Source organism: Caloenas nicobarica, chromosome 12 (genome assembly GCF_036013445.1).
Source record: "Caloenas nicobarica isolate bCalNic1 chromosome 12, bCalNic1.hap1, whole genome shotgun sequence".
Taxonomy (NCBI): Eukaryota; Metazoa; Chordata; class Aves; order Columbiformes; family Columbidae; genus Caloenas; species Caloenas nicobarica.
Genome location: NC_088256.1, coordinates 7,451,005 through 7,460,674, shown reverse-complemented (window position 1 = coordinate 7,460,674; position 9,670 = coordinate 7,451,005). Strand labels below are relative to the sequence as shown.

The 9,670-nt window shown below is 56.2% G+C and overlaps 1 protein-coding gene across 1 annotated transcript; it reads right to left on the bottom strand.

Moving 5' to 3' along the window:
- Positions 1-739: 739 nt before the first annotated feature.
- On the bottom strand, positions 740-1,908 carry POU3F4 (POU class 3 homeobox 4). Its single transcript, XM_065643521.1, has one exon. The coding sequence runs from the start codon at positions 1,891-1,893 to the stop codon at positions 787-789; it is 1,107 nt and encodes a 368-aa protein (XP_065499593.1). The 5' UTR covers positions 1,894-1,908; the 3' UTR covers positions 740-786.
- Positions 1,909-9,670: the final 7,762 nt, after the last annotated feature.

Genomic DNA, 9,670 nt, shown 5'->3' with positions numbered 1-9,670 from the left:
CTTATAAATACCATTTTTTTTTCTCCTTGGGAAAAGAGCAGGGGAGGAGGCCAGGATTGTAACCCGACCGTTTTACGGTGCTGGGAAGTTCTTGCAAAGGAAAAGCTGCAACAAATAAGCCTGTTCTTCACAACCGTCCGTGCGGCAGCCGGCTGCGCGGGGCTGCGCGGGGCTGCGCGGGGCTCCGCGGGCGCGGATGGGATGCCCGTGTCCTCGGAGGGGCAGCGGAGGGAGGACGGGCCGCCCGGCCCCGCCGGGTGACATTGCCGGTGCTCGGGGAAGGGAGAAACGTTTTGACTGGTCAATTCGGTACAAATTAGGTCACAAATATTGTGTACAGTTTGTAGTAAAACACCTCAGACATTTAAAAACGCTATATAAGTCTTTAAAAATGCAAAACTAGTCTATTGTAAAACAGATTCACCTGAAATACAGCTGATATAACCAAGGCGCTGGAAGGTTATTCATAGGCACACATCTGTCTTTCCTTTTCTGTCGTTTTTTAAATTTTTTTTTTCATTTTCCCGTGGGTTTTTCTTTTTTTTTTTCTCCTTTTTTTTTTTTTCCTTGGTCGTAGCGGAGACCGAAAACAAACCTTGTCTGCGAGTAAACACCGTGTACTGATCAGCGGAAAGGTCGGAGAGAGGAGGAGGAAAAAAAATATTGCCCAGGCGGCGAGCGGGGGAGCGCCCCGCTCCGCATCTCCCGCCTCTCGGAAACCATCAGTTAAAGCCCCGGCGGAAAATCCGCGCTGCCCGCAGTCCTGCCTGCCCCGCCGGCCCCCGGTCAGAGGTCGTGGCAGGCCGTGTCCGTTTTCACGCCGTGGGAATACACCTCGTGTTGCGGCTGCTCTCCCGGCGGGGTCATTCGCTTCTCCTTCTGCCGCCGGTTGCAGAACCAGACCCGCACCACCTCCTTCTCCAGCTGCAGGCTGTCTGCCAGCGAGGAGATCTCCTGGGCGGCCGGCTTGGGACACTTGAGAAAGTGCGTTTCCAACACGCCCTTGACACTCACCTCGATGGACGTTCGCTTCTTCCTCTTCCTCCCCTGCGCCGCGATCTTGTCGATGCTGGTGGGGCTGCCGGTGGAGGAATCGGCCTCCTCCAGCCACTTGTTCAGCAGCGGCTTCAGCTTGCACATGTTCTTGAAGCTGAGCTGCAGGGCCTCGAAGCGGCAGATGGTGGTTTGCGAGAAGACGTTGCCGTAGAGGGTCCCCAGGGCCAAGCCCACGTCGGCCTGGGTGAAGCCCAGCTTGATGCGCCGCTGCTTGAACTGCTTGGCGAACTGCTCCAGCTCGTCCGAGGTCGGCGTCTCCTCGTCCGAGTGGTCCTGGCAGTGGTGCCCGCCCAGCTCGCCGTGCTCCCCGCCGCCCTCGCCCCGCAGCCCCGGGTGCAAGCCCTGCGCGGCGGCGGGCGGCGGGGTCAGCCCGCCGTGCTCCAGCATGCCGCCCACCGCGAACCCCGCCTGCGAGTACACGTTGAGGGGCTGCCCGGCGGCGGCGGCGGCGGCGGCGGGGGGGGCCAGCGAGGCGCTGTGGGCCGGGCTGGCCCCCCAGGCGCTGGGGTGGTTGGCGTGGGGCGAGTGGTGGGAGACGTGGGGCGAGCGGTGGTGGATGATGGCGCCCAGCTGCAGGTCCTCGCGGCCCGGCTTCACGTCGGGCTGCTCCAGCGGGCCGCCGGCCAGCGCCGAGGGCCAGGGCCCGCCGTCGCTCAGGCTGGTCACCCAGTGGTGCCCCAGCGGGTGCCCATTGCCGGGGACGCCCTGCAGGTACTCGCTCTGCAGCAGCTTCTGCGGGTTGCGGAACGGGCTCCCCTGCTGCATGCCCGCGCCGTCCGCATGGGCGAGCGAGCCGGAGCCGAGGAGGCTGTAGGGGTTGGAGGCGGCTGTGGCCATGGCCGCCGCGCAGCCCCCACGAGTTATACTGTGGCGGCGCCGCCGCTTCAGCCTTTGACATCCACCGGCACGGCGGCCCGGGCAGCGACCGACCGCCGACTGGCAGCCGCGCCGCCCAATAGGGGCGGGCGGCCGGCGGGGCCGCGCCGCGGGGGCCAATGGGAGACAGGAGGGGGCCGGCCGCGGCGGGGAGGGCGGGGCGAGGGCGCCGGGAGCCGCGCGGGGCCCGAGGCAGGAAGTGAATCACTCCGCCGACACCGGGGCCGGGCGCGACGCGGCTCCGCCACTTAACTCCTTCCGCGCCGGGCGGGGGGGGCGGGACGCGGGGCACGGCTTAAATGGGGAGCGATTAGCGCCGGGCGAGCGCACGGCAGAAGTTAAACGGCGGCGCCCCGGCGGCAGCTCTGCGGGACCACCCCGGCGCGGCCCAGCCCAGCCCCGGCCCCTCGCTGCCCGCGCTGCGCCGGTCCGTGCGGGCTCCGCCGCGCGGTGCGCAGTGTGCGCGGTGCGCAGTGTGCGCGCTCCCCTGCGCCGGCGGCTGCCGCTGCTCCGCGGCCCCGGGCCGCGCGTCTCCCGCCTGCCCCGAGCCGTGCGCTCCCGCGGGGCGTGCTGAGAACGAAAAAAAACCCCAAGCAAGAAAAGAAAAAAAACACAAAAAAACCCCAGAAAAACAAACAAAAACAAAATAATTTTTTTTAAAGCCCCAAAAGGCGCATTCCGGCCTCCCCGTCAGCACATCCCGGTGGTGCCTCCTCAAAGTTTGCAACACGAAATACCGCCGCCGGTGCGCGCCTGGAGCGCGGGCTGCAGGGAAAAAAAAAGCGGGGGAGGGGGGGAAGGAGAATCAAGGGGGAAGAGGCGTGTACGGTCCCCAGGGCCCCCCCGGGGGGTCGGGGGGAGAACGCTGCGCCCCCCGGCTCCTCCGGGCCCGGTGGGCACAGCCCCGCTCCCCCGGAGCCCCGGCGGGGCGGCTGCGGGGCCCCTCGCGGCGGGGCCGGGGCTCGGGCGGGGAGAGCCAAACCCCCGGCACCTCCGAACCGCTCCCGAGTTAAAAAATGACCTTTCCCTGCATAATTTTGGAGGTAACCTAGCTGCGTAATTATATTTGCACTTACAGAAGACTGCATCAGAGTTCCCTTATTGGTTTGAAATTCCATTAAATATATTGCAAGAGCTCCTAGGTTAAGCTTGATTTAAATTTGCATACATTTTCATATATTTAGCAGAAATAAAAGAAGGCTTGCAGCTACCAGAAAGTCATTAAGGCATTAGTTTCTCTGAGAAGACAGATCCGAAGAAAATTCAAGAAAATGAGAAAATAGATATAAATAAGGTGAGAGCGCTCCTCTGATTCCTTTATAGCCGGGTAGCATCGCTTTCCTCATTATAATAATAATAATCACAATAATTTCTCGCCGGGGCTCGGGCAGGGTGCGGCGGGCGAGGGGGGCAGAGGCAGCGCTGCCCGTTCAAGAGCAGCGCGGGTGCGTTGCTGGAGGCAAATCGCGATATATCGCCAAGGCTGCGGGTCCCCGGGCGCGTCCCCGCCGCTGCGCACCCGCGCCCACTCCGCGCCTGCCGCAGCCCCCGGGGAGGGCGGGGGAGCAACTTGGAAAAGAAATTAAAAAAAAAAAAAAAAAAAAGAAAGTTTGCAGGGAGCGGGGGCGCGGTGTGTGTGGGGGGTCAGCGGAGAGGGCAGGGGATGAAAAATGTCCCTGGGAGCCCCGTTCCTACCGGCGGGGTCTGGAGCGGAGCAGCCGCGCTCAGCACCGCGGCCGAGCCCGCCGCAGGCGCGGGGGAAGGCGGGGAGGGCGGAGAAGGAGTTATATTAGCAGCCCTCTTTCTTTTTTTTTTTTTCACCTTCTTTCTTTCCATTCCCCCCCCCCCCTCCGCCTTCACAAGCTTCTCGAAATAAATATCACCGGAGCCTGCGGAAGGGAAAAAAAATCCGCACTGTATAAAAACGTAACTAAATTATTTAAAATTAATTTGCACTTTAACTTGCGAAACAATTTTTCAAATCCCATTGCCCGTGAAAATAGATGTTCAGATGCGGCGTTTAATTAAGGCAGAGTCTCTAGCAGGGAAATAAAACCCCGAACGTCCCATTTTAATATTTGTTGCAAATGTATCTAAGGCAGAGCCCGGCTCCGCGGCACTCCGCTCCTGACGGAGGGGACTCTCATCTCGCCTATAGGAGAGGATGGTGTATTTTAAAGTGTTTTTATCTGCATATAGTTAAATCTTCTTGCTGTTCTAACTAATCTGCTGGAGAGGGTTTCTTTAGCTCTTTCCTGTCAGTCTAACTTCCCAAGTGTAACAGATGCCGCTCTCAAGCGGTCCTTTCTGCTGCTTTTCTTTATTCAGCCTCGCATATTTCTCCCCATGATCTGGGTTTCCATAGAGAGAGGAATAAAAGGGGGACCATGGCCACAAATCCCCTGCCCCATGCAGAATAAAAGAGCCTTATTCAATAGACGACCCCGTCTGGACATGGGAGAAAAATAAGTACATGCAAAGCTACTGTTGCAAGAATTTGTAACTTATTTTTCATAGACTGAAAACCGTTAAAGTTTAAGAAAAAAAAAGTTTCTGGGTTTGGACCGTTCGCTCCAGCCCTCTGGCTCTGGGTGCCTCCGCACCGGAGGGACCCGCGTTTCCACAACAAATAACTCGCTTTAGTATCTATTTTTTTTTTTCCCCCTCTGCTAAATCTTTGGCATGAAAAAGATCGCACAATAGCTGAAGGCAGCCTACCGTCTTGGGGCAGCTAGAAGTCGCTATAGAGAGGAAAAAAAACCCTCTTTGAAGTGAAGGAGCTGTAATTGTGTCGAGTCCCCCTCGCCCGGCGGAGGCACAGGCGGGACCCGCGGTTTCGGGGGGTCAGCCGGTGCGTGGCTCGGGCGGCCCGTCCCCGCGGTGGGCGGCGGGAGCGGGGCCGGCGGGGCGGGGGCGGCTCTGCCGCACAGACCCCACGGGTTCCTCTGTCGGAGCTTCAACTAAATCGCGGGGCTCGTGTGTGCGAGTTTCTGAGCGGTTCCGTGAGGACCTCGGAGAGAGCAAGCCCAGAAGCGGGAGGATATTATGGTGGCAGAACTGATTTCATTATTATATTTTAGAGAATTTTTTTTTGTTTCTCATTGTTCATCTGCGGGAGGGGAAAAAAAAGGTCTAAAAGGGGTTCGTTTTGATTGTGTTTAATACAGCATGAAGCTCGGAGCGGTAAGCTGTGGCTCGGTGTCATGACCTCTATATTGAAAACTTCACCTTCAGCACAAGTTCACTTTAGAGACAGGACGAGTTAGATTGCGCTTGGTGGGAACAAGTGCAAATTTAAAAACAGAGTCAATCATAACGGGGGGTGGGGGTTGGGAAAGGGCAATTTAACCGTTTCTGAAGCCAGGAGTTAAGGTTTTCATTGTGTACATCGAGGCTCTGGGACGAACATTGAAGCCCAGCCACCCATCAGCAGAGCTCCTGGATCTCCGGAGATGCTTTGTGAAAACCTAACCTGCGTGGGGGAAGGTTAGGAGGAAAAGAGGAATTTACCAAGTATTAGCAGAAATTAGCCAATACCGACACAAGCTCAATTAGTTCCTTTTTTTTTTTTTTTTTTTTTTTGGTCTCTGTTGGCTGCTCTTGAACGTTGAGTAAACGCTGTGCAAAGAGAGAGGAGGGAGAGCCGCAGCTACACTGCCATCTCAGAGCCACAGCCAGGAGATGGACTGACAGATTGCAAATTAAAATAGTCCTAATGTAAGAATGAATGCAGTCCCCCCCAAATCTCTCCGAGGACCGGCCCGTTAGTAATAAGCCCGGCACGGAGGGAGCGTTGCTGCGGCTGGGCTGGTCCTGCTCCCGGAGCCAGGCTTAGGGAGGGACAATAAAGCCAGTCCCGGGCAGAGAAAATCACAAGGTAAATAGCATTTGTATTCTAACTGCTGCCGTTTCCAAAGCGTTTTGGGCGACTCCTCGCTCCTTTGCTCGAATCGCCTATTATGATGATGATTTTTTTTCCACGTTGTTAATATTTGAAAAATGTACTTGCTGGGGGAAAAAAAATGTCGTTCATTTGTGCGCTACGACGTCATGTTCAGGTCACTGTTATTTTTTAGCTGGGTTGGTTCGTAGCAGGGATTGTCTGGAATATTTGGTTGATTTGCAGTAGAGCTCAAAAAAAAAAAAATTCCGGGAAGTCTCTGCAAAGTGCACATTTTTACCGTGGGACTGCTCTCGCCGTTTATTAAATCCACGTATTGAAATGTCGGGTTTTGTTGTGTTTAATCGAGAAATATGAGTGGCGAGAGGGCGGGTGGGCTCCGGCGCAGGGTCCTCGCTGCAGCCGGTGCCTTCCCGGGCGGCTCCTGCACCGGCTGCCGGCTTGCAGGTCACGTTAGGAGTTAATAGATCTGCACAACAATGCGGATCACTTCCCTTTTACGTAGGCACTTTCCTCACCGTGCCATGCAAACAGGCGTGATGACAAGAATGCGCTTCTTTCATTCTTTTCTTTTTTTTTTTTTTTTTTTTTTTGCGAAGTGGGTTCACTCCCAGCGAACGGGGCGATGCGGTCAGCGATGGACAGCCACGGCCCCTGTGCGGGAGAGGGGACAGGAGCCAGCTCTCTCGCCAAGTCAGAGGCCACCCTGCCTAAATTCTAGCAATAATTCAAATACGATTCCTGAACGGACAGATTTCTGCTCAGACATATTCAAAGGAAAGTGGGTTGAATTTGAAAACACACTAAATGGCATGTTATTTAACCTCTGTTGGCTAAGGAGACATTGAAGACAAATAGCTCTGTTCCTTGGATGACAAATACCTGCATTGTTTTTTGTTATCTTACTAAACAATTTAAATGTGGTTTTATTATCATCTTTAAACTATACCTTTTTCCAGCTTTACCATTCAGCGTCCAAAGCATCCAGTGATGCTGCTGATTCTGCAGGGAGATATGAACGTTTCCTGCACTTCGAAGCGCCTCGTAATTCCTAAATTTACATTTATAAATACGTAGACGGTACTGCTAATTCTTTGTTTTCTCACGGACGAAATGTTTACGGCTTGGTGGAAAGTTTACTCCCCGTTTCACGCAGATCGCGCCAGTCAAGGCTATTACTAAGTCTGAACTTTCAGGCCAGGCTGTGTTGCTAAAAGATGTTTCCTTCGTGAGCCGCGCTTGGGCGACGCAGGGAAGTGTGAAAGGGACATGAGGCAGCGTAGGTTTTGCTGAGCCCGCCCAGCAGACAAAGGCTTTACCCACGCGTGAGCTCGGACCCTCCCCAGGATGCCCCGCAGGCTGGGGGTGCCCCCCGCCGCCCCCCGCTTCCACCGGGCCGGGACGAGACGAGGCTCCGGGGGCCGCGGAGCTGCCCGGCCCCGGCGCACCTCGGGCGGGCAGGTGATGCCGGAGCGGGGACGCTCCGCTGCTCCCCTCACTTCCATCTGCCTCCGCTTCAGTGTCCCCCCCGCCCCGCAGCAGTGACCGCAGCCCCGCAGAAGGAAGCTGAACCATCTCCAGCCGCTTCTCCCCCAGCGTGCGGGGTCCCCTGGCATCTCCTGGCACCTTTTCTCCCCCCACCACTTCCCTCCAGGAGCCCGGTTAAAGCTGCTGGAGGCTGCAGCACCCCTTCCCTGGACCTTTCTCTCTTTGCCTTCCCCGGGGCGAAGGAGCCGCGGGGAGTCCCGGGCACGGCGGGGGGAGTTCAGCGGGAGGCGGGTGGGCAATAAATCAGCGCGGTCCCCAGGAGAAATACAAGCGCACACGGGAGAGTCGCCATCAAAGGGGGAGAGGCAGCCCCTCGGCTGCGCCGCCTGCAAGAAAGAAATAGGAATAAATCAAAGTCGGGGGCACGGGGGGGGAAAGGAGGCGGCTGGGCCTTACCGGGGCAGCGGGGGCGACGCCCGGTGCCGGTCACCGTTCCCGCTCCGCCCGGGAACGGTGGAGCAGAGCCGGGGCAATGCACCCCGCAAACTTTTAATGAAATCACCAGCGGTATCGATTTTTGGTTTATTTTATTTCAAAAGGTGGAAATTGTCCCTCTTAGGGACGGGGGAGGAGGGCAGAAGGGAGCGGTACAACGCGAACTCTGTTGGACATGGAGTTATGTCATGTTTTAGAAAATAAACGGTATGCATGAGGGTCCTCCAGACAAAAAGGGCACTCCGAGAGGTTCGAGCCGACCCAGTCAAGTTGGGGGTTTAGCGATGCAGCGGTTTCAGGTACCGGCGCGTAGGCGCTTCGTGCGCCCCTGGGAACGGGCCCTCGCCGGGGGGACCGTGCCCGGGCTGTGACCGCCGCCCCGGGACAGCCGGCTCTCCCCCTAGGACACCGCCTTTTTTAAGTGCCACCTTCGAGTATTGTTCTATTTGCTTCTTCTCCAAACTGTTTAGAAATTACTAGTAGCGGATAAGTAAATTGCAAGTAAACCTAGTGAATTAGGATGATTCTCTATCAGTTTAATTTATGTTTTATAGTTAGTTTAGCCTTCTGATTTGATTGCCTTAGTAATGTGAATTGCCTACAGCTGCTGATGATACAGCTTTAATTCTGTTTTAAAGGTCATGTAAACATGTGCCTGTAGCATAAGGAATGCAAATTCAATTCCCTTTTAATGCTTCCTCACATTCACTTCACAGCCTTCACCTAGAAAATTAGCAGGATTTAATAGAAAACTGTTCGAATGTTATGGTTTCATTAAAAGCCCCTCTCCCTCCCAGGCGTGGCTCTCCCTGGGCCACCCCACGCCTGTGACGCGAACACCGGTGCGCTTCCCACGCCCGTTCTGGGCAAGATGAAGGCGGTCCCGCCCCGGGACAGACTCTTCATCCTCACCTCGAGGCTTTGTTCAGCTGTAGGTAAACAATGCAAGGCTGGATTACCCGGCAATATTGGGAATGAACCCTTCGAAGGGGCGAGAACATAATGCAGGTGTACATCTACGTATTAGGCTCCGTGTTTCCTTTGCGTCATGGTTAAATATGGTGCCGAGAAATTGGATTTTAAAAGGTTTGTTTTCGGACCAGGTGGGATGCAGAGGCTCTCTGCATCAGCTGGAGAAGCTGTGCCGAGATGCCAAGGTGATAAGCTCAAATGCGAGACGCCTGCGCCTTGAAGACAGGCATTTTCAAATTAATTTTTAAACACAGCCAGCCCTGACTTCATGAGTGATCGCTTCACTCTACTGTACTCCAGAAAAAAAAAAAAAAAAGAGCCAAAAAAAAAAAGAAATTGCCCCCCGTCCCCACGTTTCAAAAGGTTTTAGTGAAGTTGCTGGGAAGTTTGGCTGGGGAAGCCTTTGAACAGACGGACTCTAACGAGTGGGGAAGAGCGTCAAAAAAAGAGTCTCTGGAGCCGCTTTGAAAAGGGAACGATCTGTTATTGCACAAAGAAAACGGGTGGGGAGACTTCAGCGGCCCCTTCCTGCTGCGGGAACCTGGCGGCTGCGGGCGAGCGGGGCGGCTGCGCCCGCGGACCCCGCACCCTCCCCGGGGGGCCCGGCCCGGCCGGCCCCGCGCACCCTGGGGACGCCTTTCTCTCCGACGGCGATGTCCCAAGAGGTACCACCCCCCTCAGCTCCCCGCTTTTATAAACGGGGTGTTTCCTTGCGCTTGGAGGGCGTTTGTGTGGTTCCCAAATGCCGGCGGGGCCAGGGGTGCCGGGAGCATCGCCATCCTCGCTGCCTTCATCTCCATCATCAACCCTCCCTTCCTCCCCACCAACCCTTCCTCCCCATCCCCACCTGCACCCGGGCTCAGCGTGTCACCCCACTTGCTG

Coding starts and splice junctions, on each gene's coding strand:
- POU3F4 (XM_065643521.1), bottom strand. CDS start 1,893: ATGGCCACAGCCGCCTCCAACCCCTACAGCCTCCTCGGCTCCGGCTCG.